This window comes from Strix aluco, chromosome 4 (assembly GCF_031877795.1).
Source record: "Strix aluco isolate bStrAlu1 chromosome 4, bStrAlu1.hap1, whole genome shotgun sequence".
In the NCBI taxonomy this organism is placed as follows: domain Eukaryota; kingdom Metazoa; phylum Chordata; class Aves; order Strigiformes; family Strigidae; genus Strix; species Strix aluco.
This window is the reverse complement of record NC_133934.1, coordinates 96,792,032-96,813,406: the sequence shown is the minus strand read 5'-3', so window position 1 is coordinate 96,813,406 and position 21,375 is coordinate 96,792,032. Positions and strand designations below refer to the sequence as shown.

The window sequence follows — 21,375 nt, the reverse complement described above, 5'->3', positions numbered from 1 at the left end:
TAGAGCATGGGTACTTTGTGGCAGCAAAGCTAATCAAAAGCTAATCTTCAAATTGGAAAAAATAAATAAATTAAATACTGTCCTGGCCAGGATGTTATACCTTTAGGTCAGTATTTAATTTCTCTTTTAATTCTTATCTCATTCTACTTTTCATGTTTTATTTGTTATAATTTGAAAATCTTTTCTTTAGTCATTCATAGTATAGAAACCTTAGGTAAAGCTTTGTTGGGTACTAAAAAATCTGATGTATCGAGGTTAACAGAAATGTATAGATATCAGGGGAAAGTAATAAGCTAATGAATGTGATAGGCATCTATTGCTGATGGCATTAACAGCAATATGCAAAAAAAGTCAGTTTGCAAGGCACTGTACTAAGCTAGTCTGAGATTTCATTTCTATTTTATGGAGATGATCTATTACTCTACTTAAAGTGCAAAGTAATAAAAATGTGCCATTCAAATAAAAATAAATTTTCCTATGTAGAGCATAGGGCATCACACACAACTCATTTTCCCTCCTTCCTCTTCCTTTTGTTCTTATAAGCAGCTTAAAAATGTAATATATTTTAATTTTCCTGAAAAGCCATAACCAGGCTTAAGGTTCATCAGTTATGGTAAAAAAAGAAGCATGAATACTCTAAAATATATTTACGTTTTTATTTAGCTTTCATTAGGACTTACCTTGGAAACACGAGTTATGATATCAACTTTCCGGTGCACTGATGTTATCCCTTCAGAGAAAACTGACTGGAAGATAATACACTGAGCTCGTTCTGTGAAGTTGGGGATCTGAGATAACTCATATAAAAATCTGAGGGAAAAAAGAGTATTAATGAATCTTTATATTCCTTATCTGTGGGGTACATAATGGATCAAAGCTGTAGCATCATGAAATATACATGCAATCTTTCCTACTTTGAATCAAATCTGACAGAATTTATAATTGTTATATTCTTTATGCTCAATGTGTTAAGAAATCCTATTAATATCAAGAAAAAGGCAAGACATTAATCGTTATCACATTAATCCATTAACCCACTATCACAGCTGCATCATAATAAATAGAAGAATCCTAAACCTAGATCATAGGTTAAATAAAAAAAAAAAAAAAGAAAAAGAAAAGGAAAGAGCTAGACAAACACTATCTGTTTACTGTTTTCACTCATGTATTTTTTGCTTCCCTTAAAAATGTGCCCAGCAATACAGAACTCGGTATATTCCTACAAGGTTATTTCACAATATAAAATGTCTGCCAAGAAATTTCTTCTGATGCTCAGCCTCAATTTTCTTTTACTGATTTGCACCATACTTCCAATTATATAGCTGCATGTTTTATGGTAATGCACCTAGCTGCGTATTTAGCTCTAAAATACTTGCAGATTATATGTCTCTTCAGTCACTGTTCAGCACAGTTACTAACTCTTTATCTGCTCTTTATCTGTCCTCATATATACAGCTTCCTCATTAGTCTATTCCAGCTTTCTTCCTTTAACTCTTTGGTAAATAAAAATAAATAGAAGCATATTCAACAACTCCAGTTCGGATATCACAAAATGAAAGCATCCCAAAGGCTTGAGTAATTCCCCCCTTTTCTATTCTTCATTTCAAAATGTAAAAGCTTGGCTAAATAATACAAGAAGATTTAGCATTTCTTACAATAACAGGGTTTGCATAATTTGCCTTGTGGGTTTTGAGTCTAGCATTTCGGTGATACACATGCTTCCTTGAAATCCAGAAGCAAGCTGTCTTTTGCTCCAATATCACTTGAGAAACATTCTTCTAATCTCCTGTTCACAGATACCCTTAGATCCCCCCTTAATGCAATGCCAAAAGATTTTTCTAACTCACTGAACTATGGGAAATTCTGTGAACCATTATCAGCTTGAATTCTTACTAAATTGAATTTAATTATTTAAGGCAATGCATCTGATTTCTCCAAATTATTTCTTTTTCATAATAAATAATATCAGTATCTTCAAATTCACTTTATAAATTTCTCAGGCATGCAACGCTTTGCTGAATACATAATGACTGTCTAAAAAATCAGCAAAATCCACCTGTGGCTGGTGTGAAATACTATGTTTTGATTGGAATATTGGTTTTATCCTTCTTTTTCTTTCTTGCCTGACGAAAAAAATCTATTGTGAGAGAAGGATTGGGGAGGCCCGGCTTGGCTCTTACACTTAAGCAGTGGGAAAAAAAGAAATGCCAAGCTGGTATTAATAAAAATGCTTCCTATTGGGAATGAATGGTATTGCCAGGAAAAAAAGAGGATACTCTGCACTTTGTGTGAGAGAAACAAAGGAAAGAAAAACACAAACTGTTTCAGTAAAGTTCTAACATACATACATTTTAAAAATTTAAATTCAAAAAGTCAAATGACACATATTCATGCTTTCCCTTGAGAAGGGAACTATCTCCTACACTGCTGGGCATCGGAATACAACATAACTGTGCTGAGAGTTAAAAGAGCATCAACATAAAAAGAAAATGTCTCCAGATTTTGGAATTCAAAGTATTCAATGTAAATATCCAGACAGAACACTTATAAATGAAATCTGTCACAAAAAAAAGAATCTTAGTGACTACAAATGTAGTTACTAAACACAAAGTCATGGCATGAATCTATGGTTATCAAAGATAAACCACCAATTCAGGTGGACAAAACTTTTGGAGAGAAAAGGATATTCTTTGTTCAGTCATTTTTTCAATTTTAGTCTGAGAAAAGTACGATTTTGACTTAAAGTAATGATGACAAGACTGTGACAAAGCTTTTTGATGGGTTTCTCTTTGTTACATTTCTTATGGCCTAAAGTAAACATAAAGAATTTGCTGTTCATCTCTGTGAGGTCTATTTTACTCCTCTCCTGCAGAACTGTAAATAAAAAATGCATTTACTTGAGAACTCCTTTACCCTACCAGAATCTTGTAGTAAAGGACTTGAGAGTACTTTCAAGCCAGGCATATTACCATGTTGTAAGTGTAATAGAACATTCTTCCAGAAGATAGACAAAGAAGGCTGATCTATGCAGGTAAACTATTTATCAGTTCACATTTATCCACAATTGAAGAATATAAAGCTTAGAAATAATTTTTTGGGAAAAAGGTGTATCTAATCCTGCAAGCTTCTAAGTAAACCCAAAGGATTTAAACTGAAGTCAAAGGAAAGTGGCCTTCAAAGAGAAGCAAATGGCATTGCTTGGACAGCAATTATCAATAGCTCACTACTTCCTGAATTCAAACTACATACAAATCAGGAAAGCTCAGTACCATATTTTACTACCTTTTCTTTCATTAGTATTTCTTTCACAGTAGAGAGGACTTCATAGAGATTATGTTACAACTAAAAGAAACTAGCTAAAGCATCTGTATCCTACTAGGAAAGCCCCAAATTGTGGCCAATTGTTGCATATAAATCTTTATCATGTTAATGAATATTAGCATTTTAACAACTATTATCATGAAGCATAATTTAGGGAGGTATTGTCATGTTGCTGTCATATTTACGGTTTGTGCCATTTAACATGCAAGCAAAACAAATCAAAATCACATGTGCAGGAGAGCATCAGTGATACCACTAAAGCTTTCTATTTGTCTGGTAATCTTAGCATTTGAAAATGGCAAAGGTTTTCTTTAGACGTCAGTGAATTCATGTCAGTGGTTTCACTATATGAATGCCTGTTGCTAGTATTTGCAACCACTTGATAAATGGTTTAGTTTGTACTTTTGTTTTGATCCTCATTAAACAAAATACATGAGGCTTATGCTCTGTAGCAAATATTTTTAATCACACGTACAAATTTAGCACTTTTCTGTTGGAGTTAATATGCATAGTATAGTTCCAACAGATCTCCAGTTCTGCATTTAGGTTGACTTAGAGGCTGACTTAGACAACAAAACCAGCAGCACCTGATCTACTGAGTTTTTAGAAAGGACATTATTTTGAAGGTCCAACAAAATTTAGGTAAGTGCATCATCAGCAACTTGTTTCCCCCTTGAGGCAACAGTTTAAAAAGCTAGTTTTCTTAACCTATGTAGTTTAACAATAGGGTAAAAATGGGATAATTAAGACTTGCAGATAGAACACAAAGAGCAATAATTCCTAAAAAGTAGCTTTTGTCTTTGACACTACTACTTCACTCTGAATGATTAGGCATAACTGCTTTATTTACAGTTCTTTACTTTTAATTGTGGAACAATGATAGCATAAATCCAACTCTGTGTTTAATTAAGATCAAGCTCTCTCACTATAACTTACAAAAACAGATGACCTTGTATAACTCTAGAGCTCTATAAGATTCGTATTCTCCAGAACACAAAATGCATTAATATTTATTTCACTCAGACATACAGCAAACAGATTGACAAAGATTCAAGCTCTGGAAAACATCAACTAGTCACACAATGTATTCTTATGCTGCAAGCCAATGCAATGAAAGCTATAGATATGGGATGCAAGAACAAGCTAGTATGTACATTTTACAGATATTTGTCTTATTAAGTCTTACTCAAGAATGGTAGCCACTCTTAAACAAGAGTAAATGTGATAGCCTCATCTCTCAACATTAACCTATTCCCTAGTGGACAGTCACAAATAAGTATTTAGCTGACTTGTGTTAGGAGACAGAAAAAAAAAATCTGCTCTTCACCATTAACATTTTAATGGGAAAAAAAAGGTATGAAAATGTAATACTCCTGACATCAGCCAATCATATATCTGCCATTTCAGTTCTCCCTCCCCCTACCCTTTGTTACGCCAAAGACAGCAGAAAAGACAGAAACGGACAAGAGGGAAAAGGAAGCAAGATGGCAGAGAGGCATCAGGACAGGAAACTGCCCTGTGATTAGAAGAAGAGGATGGAAGTACAAAGGGAAAAGTGGCAAAGTAGCAGAAGACAAACCACTGGTAGGCCAAAATCTGAAATCAAGTGTATACACTAAAATAAAATTGAGGATTACCATTTGGCTCATGTATTCTTGTGATTTTCACATTGGTCTAAGGTTTATTACAACAGAAGGAGCAACACTTAAGAAGCTTTTCATCCTGACAGTTGTCACTGCCCTTAACAGTCGCAGGAGATGAGCTATGGAATCAGTCTTGTAGGTCTTCAATCAGCATGTCCAGAGTGTACATTGTGTCTTTGCCACAGGACTCATCAAAACCCTCTGTTTGTGTAGCTCTTTCAAATAATCAACAACCAAAATCAGTCTACCCTGTTTTATGACAGATTAATTTAGCTTTAAAAGTTCTAAGGGAAGGATAAGCCTTTTACAGATGTGAGAATGGGAACAGAAATTTTTATTGATTCAAGGCTACATAATTTATCAGCTGTGGTGGTTCAAGTTGATGTAGTAAAATCTGTCATGTCTGAAAAAAGCTATTTGATAAAGGCAAAGTTTATAACATGCCTTGAAATACAGAAAAAAGTTAAAAGTTAGCTACCAAAAATTATGTATCAAGATCCCTTTTAACATATCAGCAAAGTACTATACTATATAACGATAAAATATTACCAAAAAAAAAAATCTTACTGTTCTGGTTTATCCAAAAGCTTCAGTTCCTCCTCTTTTGAAGTCTGATAATATTGCTTGATTTTCTCCAGTTCATCCTTTTGTGCTCTCTGAGTGAATTAACATAAAGTAATTAATAACAAATTAATAAATTACTCATTTACTTGTTTGTCTGCAAGTATCAATTATATTTTTTATTGGGAAAGGTTTAGACTATGCAAAAGAGTAAGGCAAAAAGATCCACGACAAGTTCCTTCAGTGCCTTGCAGTGCCATTTACTACCAATGGCCACAAAGCAGAGCATCCTTGTAGAGCACAGCACTGCAGATATTGCTATAGGATGCTTCATACAGCTTAGGTTGGAGAGGTAGCACTGATATCTCTACAGCCAAGTGTAAATGTATTCTTTCATGCAACTCCAGAGCTACAGCTATAGTCTAAGCTATACACTTAGTCTACAGAGCAACTTGGGTAAGGACAGCAATGCACTAGCCCAAGTTAGCTGCTTTAGCCACTTACATATTGAATGAGAAAAATTCAGCACGCTATCACAAAATAGGCCTCAAGTAAGGACAGCATTTTTCAGGCAGTTCAGGAGAGAACACTGCTAGATGTTACACCTTTGGTTAGATTTTTAACCTGATTCCAAAGGCACTCCACTGTTTTAAATTTCTGACATTTAAGAACTAAGCCAGTAAGCATGTCAATAGGTACTTCTTATGTTATCTATTTTATTACTGTTAAATTCCCTAAAGATTTTTTCTATATAATGTCTCTAGCTTAAAATGACAACATAAAATAAAACTTTACTTATTCTGGGTCTGAAATACTATGGTGACCAACCATAGCTTTACCACAGCCTACTTACATTTTCATATAGTGCTTCCAGTGTTTCCAGATCTACTATGGAGTCATCAACACACAGTATAGCTGTATAGAATACAATCACAAATTAGATGCTAGAAAACATACTTAAGAGTTCAATTCTGTTTCCTGAGAAATGTACTAAAGAGATAGGACCTAGCTAAAGGACATATTTGTATCCAGTTAATATTTTACTATTTTCAGCAATTTCTTTTTATTCTGACTTCAAGTCACAGCACTCACACAAGAACTCGCTATAAATTCTCTCTCAGGAGAATGAGTTCTACTTTTCCTGTCCAGTATTCTCAGCAGTCAAAGATATGACCTGCCAGGTACTCAGCTGATTGCGCAGCTGGCCAGGCAGAAGAACATGAGAACCATTGATACCATACAATGAGCAGCACAGATTTCATGGTAGCTTAGAAGGCTGGATAGGAAGAATTGAGAGTTAGGATATTTAGGTCTCCCTATATGCATGGGAGATCAGGGAGATGTGAAAACAGGGAGATCTGCTTGTCTTGGGGCTGGCAATCTTGGGAAGTAGACAGGTAGACAAACTTGCAAGATTTGCAAGTTGCAAATTTGCAAGCACAGAAGATTGTGCTACAGATTTTTCAGATACCTCCATAGAGCAGGTCACGTTTGAGTTAGCTTTATCCACTAGAAAACTACCCACATGACAATTTCCAGATAAATACTTTTAAACATCACACAGAGACACCTAAAGTATACTCTTCAATGATTAATTATGTCTCATTACCAAAAATGACAAGTGTCAAAATGTTTCCTTAGTTCCAAAGATACTACGTTTGGAATATATGGCATAGGTGTTTCTAACATTTGCAAATCCAATTACAATTTAGGCAATGTATTGGGACTTTCCTGAGAATGATACGATTGGTTCACAGTGCTTTCCAATGCACTCTAATGTTAAACTCCAGTAAGTTAGGAGAAGCACAATAGAATAGAAATAACTTTGGATGTTTAATTTTTCTGAAAACATTTCTCAAGATTCATAATGAGACTAGGCACAATTTCTGAACTCTTGACTTACGTTTAAATGTTACTGGGAACACTAATCCCAAAGAATCAAGCTTAAGGCCTCTACCAATTTTCCGCATAACCAGTGACTCATAATTAGCTAGTACTTTTAATTTCAACTGTATTATATTTCTTCAAAGGAAACTTGACTGCTTGTGAATTTAGAAGATTTTAAAAGCTCTTGTTGCATTTGCAATCTATGTTTGAAAGGGGCAAGGCACACATCTTTAAATAATTATTTAAAAGTAATAAGCTTTCGCCTGCTCTTCCACCTACCCCATGATTTTACATTGTGAAATTAACCAGCAGGCTAGTAAATTTTCTCTGTGGCAGGCTAATTAATTTTATTAAAAGGTCCAATGACATTTAGAATGCTTTAAAATTTTGCCTGTCAATTATGATTCCATCTGTTGACATTACACCTTGGTTAGAAGTAAAGAATTATACAGAAGAAGACAGTATAAATGAAAAAAAGCAATATCTCCAGCTATTTTTGTCCTATTGGGAAGATTAAAAAAAAGCTCAAGAGTGTAACCAAATATTAAGCCCAAACAAATAAGCCTGACAAAAATCTTTGCTTAAAGAAAAATCCTTGGGGTTTAAATTTATGAGATCATCTGCTGGCTGTTTCAAGACAGTTCCATGAGTTGCATTATCTTCTGTATTATCCAATGAAATTTCAAAAGAACCTAAGAGATTGGAAAATCTATTGGAAACTTGGTTTCACAGTCCAAAATATTTAATTGTTAAGATGTATTTTGAGATACATATTGAGTTCAGAAACTTCCCCTTGTGGTTTCACTTTCATTCTATTTCAGAATATGCTGAAATCTGCTTACAAGGACAAATTTATTTGTCCAGACTTATCTAGAAAAACAACTTATTGGAGGTAATTTGAACTCATACTAGAATTAGTGGATTTTTTTTTTTAGGTACAGGAATATTACACTTTAATTAGAATATCAAGATTTGTACACCTAATTGGAATTTTCAGTCAGAGATTTGTCACAAAAAAAAGGCCCCAAAATCACAAAGTGGTTTTTAATGCTATATTTTCTTATCCATGTTTCTGCACTCAACACCAGTTCCAACAAATCAGCATTGTTTTGAAGTGACACGGTAAAGCAAAAAATGTTTGAGATTAAACTAATAAATTACAAACTGGTAAATGAACACATTTTAAACATAATTAATAATAATCAGTGTTAAAAGACATTAATATGAATTATTTTCTCTTTTGGACAAGCATGTGATTGTATAAAAGTACCAAGAAAATATTTTCTGATTTACTTGTTATACAACCTGTCCTTCTATTATTGGCAATGTCCATGCTGACAGGTTGCAGTTAAAAATCTAGCCATATTACTCAATTTGATGATAGTTCGACATCTTAGGATGTTAATGTATGTAGAGACTACTCCCCAAAAGTCAGAAGCACTGCCAAAATCCACACCGACTCTTTTATTTCATCTTTATGTATTTTAGTATCTTTATCGTTGTCCTTATATCTTTTTCTCATTTAGACCGATCAAACTTAATGCCATACACATTTGGAGCAGAAGACAAAAATGAAAATATGTAAAATTATGAAGATTGTCCCATTTTCTTAAAAAAGAAGCAGTGATTTTGAAAAGCTGGAAGAAAACCCCAAATTCACAGGTGTCAGTATTCTTCATATTCTTAAAATATGGCATGTGCAATAGATTCACAGTATGTTGTGTAAATTAACTTGAATTGAGGCAGCTGAAAAAAACCCATTACACTAGATCAAAGAAACTAATTATTTTACTTTTTACTTAGTCACAAGGAACAAAAGCGTCTTAATTCTTCTGCGAAAAAACGCAGTTTTAATCATATGTATATTAACATTCTTAAATGAATAAAAACCATGATAAGTTTTTCAAAATACTCTTCCTGATACAGTGAACTTAACGGTGATACTTTACTGCATTAAATCTCATTATATCAAGACTCACATAAGTGTAAGTAATATAGGTGAAGTATCATAAATCTACAAAAGAGGCTTCAAAACAATTAATAGCTATTACAATATCAATCATCATTGGTGGTTTTTACTTTTATCTTGCTTTCTAGTTAGCTGTCTTCCTTACACTGTCAGTTCAGTTAGAATATTTCACCTACACCTCACAATATGCCGAAAGGAAGTAGACTCATGCTGTGAAAAGCTGGTAATTTTATTGGGTTCCTCTACCTTTAAAAAATCTGTTACTTGGCCAAGTCTGGTTTCTGAGATCCTTTTTTGCAGGGAAATTGAGGCAAACATTTTTATGTGGCCTATGGTGTCTGCTCACAACAAGAAGAATTTATATACACAAGGATCATTAGTGCAGGGTTGCACCCATTAGGATATAATAACCGTCAGCTAGGACAAAAAACAGATCAGCATCATGCATTCAAACTAACAGGCACACATAAAAATACTTGCCAACTACATTTCACACACTAAGAGTATTGCTTCGAATATAAACTTGTACCAAAGGTTTTTAACAGACTCACTTTCTTAAAATGAATCTAACTGTAAAAACCAGATTCCCTACTGCACAGATTTTTCACATACTCTGTTTTATCACTTCAAAAATGTAAACCAAAGAAAAGCTGAGAATTTAAAGCACATGGTGTGCAGTCAACATACAACTGTAGAACTTAGAGGTTAAATATGAAAAAGATACTTCTCTTAACCAGCTTAAATACCAACAGTCTTAAGGCTGAGTCTGATATACAGCCTCACTCCTACTAAACACGTTTTGGATAAATCAGGATTTAAGTCCTGCTGACAGAGCTTACATGTACTCAGCAGTATCAAACCACTTAATGTGACAATTAAACTATGAAATATGAAGAAATCACCTTAACTGCTTCCTAATGATAAAACATAAATAAGTTATTTAAATAAAAAGAGCTTGCCAAAGGTACATTTATTTGACCTGGAAGTACTTCATTGATTTATGTTTTCTGCTGAGTAAGGCTTGATTTCCTGAGAACATGAAGCTCATCACTGGGAAATTTAAAACTAAATTGTGACTGATCTTGTCAATTAGAAAATGACAACAATTGTTAAGTACAAATCCCTATTTGGCAAAACTTCCTAAAAATACCCAAATCACTCTGGTTTGTTTCTGACAAACTGATATGTTCTAAACTTATTTAAAGGTTTTCTCCAGTATTTAACTCTCATACAACACAAAAACCATCAAAATATACATTACCAAAGAAGCACCATGGGCACAATGTAGGTTTAGAAGACTAAGAAAGCTCAAATCCTGCAAGAAGTAATGAGCAAAAGACTGGCACTAACGTTAACCTATAATGAAGATAAAACTACAACAGCAGATGGCATGACCTAGGATTTTTAACAAAATACATTCTAATCCATTCCATCTAAGTGTCATCAAATATATTTCTCTAATACTTTCAAAGCTTAATGTGCCTCTGCATAGATAATTTACACTGTTTGTGAACACAAGAATGTTCCAAATGCACAATAAACATACCAGGTCCCCATACGTGCTATTACAGGTTGGGCAGTGCTATAGTCATTTAACAAATGGAGTCTCAGACATTATATTTAACTGCTTAAAGTCTAGGGAAGGAAAAGAACCCAAAACTAAATTAGCATTAGAAATAGTCTCAATGCCAAGGATCTGTGTTAAATTCTCCCCTTTGCCATACAGGCTAAATTCTGTCAGCGCTGCAGTGCTACAGTGTTAAACTCTTGCCTTGGTAAATGTACTAGCAAAGCCTGCAGCAGTTCTGCATGGAGTAATACGGCACTTTATTGCCACAAAAACTGTAATAAGCTACCAAGCGTGCATCTGGTGCGATCTACCGCATCTCATTGACTTGGTCCCAAGGAAAATATACGAGCATGTGAGACCATCTAGTTAATGCCTCCTGATAGAAATCAGGGGTACTAGACAGTGAACTATTTTCAGCAATGTACAGAAGCAGATCTTCTGGTGCCTCACAATTTTAGTGGCAAAATGCAGGTACTATGGAGGTAGGGAGGGACTTGGGAGAATCACTCTTTTGGACATAAGCATCTATATTTTATCTACATCCCATTTTCTGTAACTAAAACTTTTTTCCATCTGGGCTGCCCCACTTTTACCAGTTTACTCTTGAACAAAGATCTCAGTATCTCAGTATCTCATAGGAAGCTGGCACAGATGACTTATGGTGCAGAAAAGATTATTATCATGTGTTTTCTAGTACACAGCTATTGCTAGCTACTATATTGGGAACTGAGTGACTGGAATGTTGCCCCGTAAAAAGTTGGGACCAGTGCCCACAGAGGGTCTTTACATAGAGTTATAATCAGCATTTCCCATTAGAAACAGAACTGAAACACCTCACTGTGGAGTGTTGTTGTAATATCTGAACAGCAAAGCCACACAAGTAGTCTTGAGCCACAGCTTGTCTCTCAAGCTGTAATATGTCAGCTAAACAATGATAGGAAAAATAAGACAGAAGTGCATTGATAGGAAATGGAGATTACTTCTCTAAGTGTGTAGAGACATGTTAAAGCATGTTCCTTACCTGACAGCTGATCTCCACTATTCCTAATCTCTTCCTTATAAAGGTTTTAAAAAACCATAGAGAACAAGCCTTGAAAATAATCTCAAACCTATGCACAATTTTATTATTGCTATTTGATTTTTAAATATAAATAAAGATCCTATATAGCATACTGAGACAGACAGATCTTGTGTCTGCTTCTTCTGCTCAGGAAATAGATATTATTAATGGTGGTCTAATCAGAAACTGTATTACCCTCTTCAGTACCAGATTCACCAATAAAATTTGTTAGTGTTCTAAGAACATTACAGCACCTAGGATTTCCCCTCCTCTCCCACCTACCAAAAAGCTGAGTATTAGGACAGGTGCAGCATGACAATGTTAACTTTCCCTCTGCAGCATGTAATACCAGCACTAGCCAAAATTATTACTCAGTTTTACATTGTCTTCTCCCTAGACTGTATTCAGATACAGCAAGAATTTAAACTTATCTGTAAAGGATGAACTTCACTCTCTCAAAGAAACACGTGTGGGAGATTCTCTTGCTGAAGTGTGGCAGCTGGCTCATTATCAAATCCAAATTGAAACATCTGGGTGCCAGATATGGTCACTTGCTTGTTTTGCACTGCTGAGCTATCTACAGAATCTGCCGTGAAGATATTTACTTTAATTTGAGAGGGAAATCCTATAGGTGCAGAAATCTCACACTATTTTAAAGAAAGATGTAATTTTTGTTGTGTTTTGTCTTCTCTACAATTTTGCATGCATCTGTATGCATAGGGCAGTTCATTTGAGGACAGTTTTTCTGTATCTGTATTTCTGTAGCTGCTACTTAAGGTAGAGTAACCAGTACACTATACATTGACAGTAAGTTCATTTGTACATGGCTTTTTAACAAACATGGTCAGAAAAATTTGAAATTAGTCATCCTTTTTTTTTTTTTCTTTTTGACTTTCCTTTGCTTAAGGTTTCTTCATTCTCTGTTGCAAGCTGCCAAAGACCACTAACTTTTCTCTTCTCTATCTTTCACATACGGAATTATGCAATAGAAATCGGCTTTAAAAAAGGGACCAGTGCTTAATTTTCATGTTTCTTAGAGGTAGCTCTTTGTAACTTCACTTTGTAAAAAAAGAAACCAACAACTTTGACATTCATCACCCAATGATCATACACTTTTTTGGTTAGGTGTTGTCATGAGCTATTTAGCTTATTATGATCTTTTTTCATCCAGCATATTGACCATACTGATCTTCAAAGAATTTGTCTGTTGATAGGCAGGACTGCACACAAATTTAAATTAAACAAAATACACACTAAAAGAGAAACAAGCATGATTCTACTGTTGTCTTCATTATAGTATGCATTTCTAAAGATCCTCTCTACAGAACAGATGTTTTCCCTGAGTCTGGTGAACTGGGTTTTTTCCCTAGATAGTCTCTGCACACAGATCTTGATTAGAGTCACTCATCCTGCTTTGTTAATGTATTTTTAAAAAAAGTTCCACTAACGGTATTCCCAAATCCCATTTGTATCTCCTAGCTGTTTCCATAAGCAAAAGGCAGCATATCCTATTGCTGCCTTGAGCAACACATGTGGTGACAGACCAGTCATTTGCTACCTCAGAATAGAGAGGGTGATGAGTTATAAACTTTCTTTCAGTGACAGCACTTATTTTGGTGTCTCTCTTCTACCAACACTCACAATTTTCATTAAACTTGAGGGACTACATTAGCTATGTCTACAACTGCAAGTAGTGTAGTCTTCAGAAATGGATTTGTAGACAGCAACAGCTGTCACACTATACATATTTCAGGGAGTTTTAACTATCTCTCATCTGATCCTGTGGAACTTAAAGCCTGCTATGGGTGGAGACTGCCGGCATGCTCCTAGAGCACATCATCTCATTTAGTTTAATTCTGAAGGATGTTTGCCCACTCTGAGACTGCTCTGCATTGCTCTGCAATGCAAACACGGCAAAGGGGACAACTGGTAGATTCAAAAGTGCACTGCTGATTCAAGCTAAAATGCTAGTGTATACCTAAACATTTGACTTATTCTTTTCTCTTAAATTTGTAATAAATTAGCCAGAGGGTTTCAAAAGCTATAGAAGTACAGCAAACAACTGAGAGAAAGAGAGATTAGAACATCATGGCATAGAAAATAAAAAGTCATGAAAACATCTCTGAAGATACTTAAGAATACTACCCAGTTTTTATAATACAGCTGCTATCCTATTATAATGCTGCTGTAATTCCTGCCAGCAAATTATTCAGACCTTTAGTAATAGCAGGTTTTTTTCCATCTCATTCGGATACCTTTCACACAATACTGGCAGGCACAAAGTTATTCCTTCTTTTCGTTGTTTCCCTCCATACCAAGAGACATCTGTAAGCCCTTGTGCTTTTAAAGAGCTAGATGCTCAAAGGCCCTTCTGAAATTAATAATAATCAATGCCAGCAGCATCTCAACACCCTACCCAGTATTTGCATGTGATGGAGGGAAAACAATAGCAAAAAGGAGACATCAACTTGAATTCTTCCAGCAGTTGTTTTAAATGGTGAATATTTTCCTTTTTTTAATGTGAAAAAGAAATAAACAATATCCTTAAACAATATCTTTTTAAATCCAGAACATAAGCAGAATCTGAATTACCCCAGTGTTCTGAAAAATCTGTATTTCTCTACAGTTGTATTGGCAAACTCAGATAATTTCTAACAGTAATGGAATTTATACACTGAGTAGCCCTACGCTTTGAAAAATGCCATTCAGTAATCATCCTTCTGATTGCTACATGGTAGCTGCATCAGTTTGGGATGTGCTTTTTACACCGCTAATGAAGCAGAATTTGAACATTCAACAAATACCGACTGCATGTTTTAAGTCCAAAAGATTTACATATAAGTCTTCTATTTAATTTTTGTCAGTGGAGGACTTGCTTAAGGAAAAGGAGGGAACTGTAGGGGAGGAACATGAAATCGTTTTGCGAAAACACTGTACCGAAAGTGATATGCGAACTGAAATGGAGTTGTACCTGAATTCACTTCTGATTATTTAGGTGAAACTTTTACATGTAGTGGAACAATGATTCTTCTGATATCTTAAAGAGGACTATATTCAAAGCACATTCTGTAATGTAAGAAATTCTCTGAAGAGTGTTATGAGAAAATAGCCATGCAAATATGATAAAGTGTAAGAAACACTCACCTTGTTGAATATCCTTCATCTCCAGGTGCAAACTGGATATTAAAATTCCTACAGTTTGAGACCGTTTTCCATCCAACAATTTGATAATCTAGAAAGATGGTACAAAATGATCTGAGATCAAATGAACACTCTAGAAAGGATGCATTCACATTAATGACAGAAGCCAGTTTTGAATTGAATTCAATGTCTCTCCAATATCAAACCTTTTTATTAACTAAATGTGGTATTAAGACCTTCATCTTCTCTCTACACTCTGCACCTTAACAAATGGCTGATAAATGTAAGCTTGAATTCTCACCAGGTCTAGTAAAGAACATCACCTTTTACTTGTAGGATGCTATTAAGAAGGAAAAAAAGGCACATCAAATATTTATTCTGGAATATACTTTTTCCCCTTTCTCCTTAAAGTGATCAGGGCAGAACTATATAAGACACTCTGAGTACACCACAAGTTCTCCTATTTTGTCTGCTAGTTTATATTTCAGTGTGAACACATTTAAGGCTTTTTGACAAAGGATCAATTCCTGACCAAAAAGAATTGGAGAATTGTCTTCTTATGTCCTCTCAACACTATTTCTGGAACACTAGGGGCTACTGAAAGGATTTCTTTCCCTCTTGTCTGAAAGAGCTTCTTCCACACCCTTGACACTTCACAAGGATTTGAGGATTTTGTTTGCATTTTGGGTAACAGACACTTGGTAGTATAATATACTGACATTCAGATTGTAATCTTTTCAGATGTCAGGTGGAAGAGAAGAAAAAGGAGGAAGGGAAACCTTGAGGAAAATATTTTGACTGGTTGAAATTAGTGATACTGATGTGGACCAGTCCATAAATAAAGTAATGAAAAGTAAACCATCAGAATTTTAGAAGTGTAATTCAGATGTTAGAAATGTCAAAACCAAACTTGCCACAATGCTTGGACTGTTGGTGTTTGTGGTTTTGATTTATGTTACAAGGAAGATAGGACAGTAGCACATCACAAAATGCAATACAGACAAAAATTCTTCAAAATAAGTTCAGATCCAAGCAGTTGGCTTACTTCATAGTGTTGATGAAGCAAAAACTATTAAAAATACTAACTCATATATAAAATTAAAACTAATAGCTAAATTTTCCCTAAATTTATATTCCTAGTATCCGAACAATATTTAATCTGTATGTATCCAAATTTAATTTTAATGGTCGGGTGATATTAATATTTGGATATTTAATAATATAAAACCTTTAAGTAATTGCTATCCCTTATCCCTATAATATTCTTATAGATGCTCACATTACAGACTGTTGACTGACAAAATTGATACTAACTCATACAAGTGTTTCTTACCTATGTTTTACGTGATTTAGGAATATTTAACTGTGCAACTACTTAGTCATTCACCTATATAAAAGTAGATTTATAGTTGAAAAATAAAGGAAAAATAAACAATAGTGACATTTTCACCTGAAAATGCAGTTAGTTCTTATATATAGAGTACTGAAATTGGACAATACATGAACAAGCTGGAATACGTGCTGCCTTCAACAAAAATCTGACATATTTTATGTCCCTGTTGTAGGGATTCAACATTTAATGAACTTGTGTTTAAGTAGATATTGCATATTTTCTGTCAAAATTGGAAATAAAATCTATCCTGAGAGGGTTTTTTCAGCCTATATGTACAGGACATATGCTGGATATTAAGAAAGTAATATTATTTAAGGTGTTTTATTCAAATGAGAAAGAATTCAGGCTCTTTATCTCCCGAGTACACAAGCAGACAAGATGATTTGGCTACAAGTAACCATAAATGAATACTCTGTAAGCACCGTGTCCTGTTGACTGTGATTTTCAGAGCAAATGTAAGTAACTGCTCAGTTTATCATGGTCATTTCTGAAGCTTTACATGAATTTGCTGAACTCCGCAGCACATTAACTTCTTACAGGGATAATTACAGGCTTGAGTAGCATGCAATTTGTATAGCATTCACTGACCTCCAAGTTGACCTTGTTCAGGGGCAAATTCATAGGTTGTCATAAACCCCATTAGACATGCCTAGTTTGAGGCAAAACCTTTCCAGACTATAGCCTTTGCAGACAATATGACATTTGAAATCATTCTATTAAAGTATTTTTAAATGCTAATATATTCTCCAGATATGATCAAACAAGCTCACCTTGCTAAGCAAGACTTCCTCCTTAAAAGACTAGTGAAAAAATTTTAAAGAAGACTCTGTATAATTTTAAAAGCTAAATCAGAGATTCATGTTTTTAAATGGCCAACTAACTGTATGTTCACATGCATTTTAGACAAATGTACACATGGTCACAATTACCATTGACTCAGACTCAGACTACCTGAAATAGCTTCAACCAACTGAAATCTGTAACTGAAGGCTAATATTTTATTCATTAGAGAGCAAAAATGGAGCAACAAGACAACAGAATAGCTTAAATTGGGCCATAAGACTACTCTAAAAACACAGTTGTAATGTTAAATATTACACAGGACTTTTGCCATAGATTTTTAGAACCAATGTGTAACTTGAAAGATTTTGCAACAAAAATATAAACAGTAGTAAAACAGGGAATACATTTTCAGAGATACTCGTTTTGCCCCAAATTATGGTTATTCTGGGGAAGTCACTGGCAGGGAATTAAATATGTGTGTGAATTCCAAATGGAAAGGAGACACAAAAAAAATCAGTATTTTCAAGGTCATAAAAACCATAAGGCAAATAAAATGAAAGTTTGTAAAGACTGCATTGAATTATTTAGTCTATGCTTTTAAAAGACAAATCACTGATCACCTCTCAGCATATTGGGACTTGCTTGTAGGTGGCAGTGACAGGTAAGCAGCTAAAATCCATCTGATGCCAGCTGATGCTGCTATGCCAGCTGGCAGGGTTTGCCAGCTGCCTGCCGCTCCTCCGCACTATGAGTGTTTCGTTGTAATGGATGCAGCATCTTCTGGCTTAGTGACAAAATCGTGACTGCTGGTGTCAATTCATTTAATTCACTGATCCATAACATTATTTCCTCTATGTGGTGTTCCCCGACTATTTTTTAACGTTCTTCAGTTAGTTGATTTGCTGTACAAAAGTGCCCCTTCTACATCTTTCAAATATTTATCATCTAATTTAAAAGTGGAGACACACTGAAGCTTGAATACATTCATAAATTATTCTGTCATTCTCATTAAAAGGTGTTTCTCTAATGTAGCCAGAAATGTATTTCATTAAATATTATAGGACAGACTTCAATGTTTTGTCTAACTGTAATGTCTACATTCTGTCCAGGACACTTATGGGTGCTGAAATATGAACAGATTCAGTTTACTTTAGCGATTAAAAGCTAAATCCTTCCTCCTTCTGGTGCATGGATTCTTTCCATAATATTTAAATTTACTGAGAGAAACCATAAGCTAAAAAGCTGTCCTGCATATCACAGTGTTTCCCTCCATTCCCACTCATTAACTTTTATGGTGAAGTCAACAGCCTGAACTCCTAAGTAGTCTGCTGAAACCCTGTGCAAACAGAGGAAGAATATCCTGCACAAGAAGCCTGTAAGTATGCCCCTCAAGCCATTCTACATAAACACCCCAAGGGTTACCAATGAAATTTCAGCAGTTTAAGAATAGACATTATCTCTTCTATTCCTACTCAAAAGAGAGCCAAGTTTAACTATTTTTTATTTAACATGGATGAACCGTAACTTTATATTTTTTAAATATTTTAAAAATATTTTAGGAGACATGTAATTCTATTTGCAACTCCACTGGATGAAAAAAATCCACTATTTTTAGCCTTTTGCTAAAGGACAAGCAAATGGAAATTTCTCAGGATAAAATAGGAGGTAAGAAATGAGCTAGTAAGAAACTTACTTCAATATCTTTATTCCTATCAAAACTATAAAAACAAGACAAAGCCACAAAATAGATATTTACCCTTTACAGATACCTTCCATATCCTACATGACTGCAGAGCTTTGTGGTAAGCAAGGAAATGCCATATTCATTCTTCTCAGTACAGAGAGAATATAAAAAGAAAGCGAGAGTGCCTCAGAAGAGCACGCACTAGCATTTTACTACTTCTACTTGAGTTTGAACACTGTTTATTATCCTATGCAGACAGCTGAAGACAGTCATTGTGTTTCAATCCTGCAAAGCTTCCAACATTTTCTGCAATATCTACCCTTGTGAAAACACAAAATTCATTAATTGTAATTCCTCATTTAGTTAGATGGACAAAAAACTTGCTGACAGACATATCCCTTTCAGTTAAAAAAATGCAATTCACTCAAAATATTGACACTCTTCTTAAATGAGAACATATGTTAATAATTATGTGAAGTCTGTTAGAGATAATAGACAACAGAAAAGCCATTATCTTTAATGTCCTCCTGCGTCTTTGAAATGATAATCATTGCACTAAAGGGCCAAAAATGATTGATGGACTTTCATTTGGAGCATACACCTGACACAAATTACTTGACATTTACTCATTTTTTTGGTAAGATGAAGACAGAGTGGCATCACAAACATCCAACTATCCTGTTTCTTGGAAAAGTATAGAAAATAAGGACTTTTTGAGAATAACTTACTAACAAGTGCTTAGATATATTGGAAAAAACCAATGCAACTGCAAAATATGTCCAGCAACGAAGTTACAGAATGCACATGGAATAAATCACAGCAAAGGAATGTTCTTTTCTAAATTACCTCTTTTTCAGGCTTACAGGGTATCATAGCTTAATATGTAATGAATCATGTTTTTTATTTCATTTCAAAATATATGTCCTAATTATGCCTTTCTTCTATTTGCACTACAAGAAGATTTTGGTTCTACAAATTTAACAGGAAAGGGAGAACCTATGGCTTGAAAACAATTACATGTGCCTATCAGCTTAAAAATTTGCATGGATGTGTACAGGCAAGAAATGTTAACAGTTTAGAATGACTAAAAGCAAAACTGTTTGTATGTAAAACTTCAGTCCTTCACCTGACATGAAAACATCTACAGAAGACTTTCAGAGCATGGGAAAGATGTTAGTTCCCTCAAATTATATTTAAATCTATTGAAAGCTGAGTTCTTTCAAAAACAATTAATGTCTTTTTGAGGGGGTTTGGTGGGTTTTGGCTTTTGTTTTGTTTTTTTCTTTTCCAGAAAAATAGGTTAGAATTTTAATATGCTAATTGTTTTCAGTTTTCATAAACAGCTAAGGACCTTAATGATACTGTACTGAATCTACTTACAGTTGAACATTTTTGGTACATAAAACCTTATAGTTTTTTTACATAAACCATACATTCCTAGACAAATGCTTTAATGCGTTAGTGGATAATACAATAGGTACAGAAATATTATGTCCAGAATGCTACAACTGAAATCTAAGCATAGGAAAATATAGAAATTATGATGAAAACAGTCTAGATAACAGTTGCACTTTCACAAGCCTGTCATTGATACTTTAAAAATAGGAGTTAAAAATGGGATTCATATTCAAAAGGCATTTAAAGTCTAAATGTCTAACAGATCAATACCTAAATTGAAGTTATGTACTAAAATAACCTGGTGGACCTAGCCCTTTTTCTTCTTGATTTCCAAGAAGCTGTAACTTCCAAGTACTTTTGAAAGTGGGACCAACTATGTGCATTTGAAAAAGCTTAACTAAAGACTACAACATGTTACATGGCATAAATACTTTTAGATTCAATGTACATTGTGAAGTTGCATCATACCAGTAACTTACATATTTAGGTTAAGCTAACTGAATTAGTCAAAACCAGAGAGAAATTTATTTGATTCATGTTCAGGTGCTAATGAACGTCTTTAATTTTGTCCAGTAACTTCAACTTTGCCTGCTGCAAATTCAACCACTTCAGAACCATCCTATGAAATAAATCCCACTCCTTCTATACATTATTTATCCATTTAGAGTCTCTGGGAAAGTCAGGATGCAAGAAACAGTCTCTTCCATTTCATAGATATCACATCCAAAATCACTGCATTGTATTAACTCGTATAAGATTATAATGCTTTTAGTCTTACACTTCAAAAGCATTCTTATGAGAGAAGAATTCTATTTATTAATTCTTTAATATATGGCACACTATTTTGCTCTAATATTGGGACATAACTAATATATTCATCTAGACAGTAAATTCTCCCCATCCAGAAAAGAAATTCTACACTAAAGACATAATACCTAAAAAACTATAATATTTATTTTGATCAT

At 34.3% G+C, this 21,375-nt stretch overlaps 1 protein-coding gene across 2 annotated transcripts in view; it reads right to left on the bottom strand.

Moving 5' to 3' along the window:
* Positions 1 to 21,375, bottom strand: part of FMN1 (formin 1) — a 209,218-nt gene that overhangs the window by 69,715 nt on the left and 118,128 nt on the right. For both annotated transcript variants that reach the window (XM_074824482.1, XM_074824483.1), the window contains 4 exons: positions 15,156 to 15,243; positions 6,379 to 6,440; positions 5,532 to 5,620; positions 681 to 810 (listed from right to left, as the gene is read on the bottom strand). In XM_074824482.1, the coding sequence (XP_074680583.1) occupies positions 681 to 810; positions 5,532 to 5,620; positions 6,379 to 6,440; positions 15,156 to 15,243 (369 nt within the window). The remainder of the gene's footprint in view (positions 1 to 680; positions 811 to 5,531; positions 5,621 to 6,378; positions 6,441 to 15,155; positions 15,244 to 21,375) is intronic.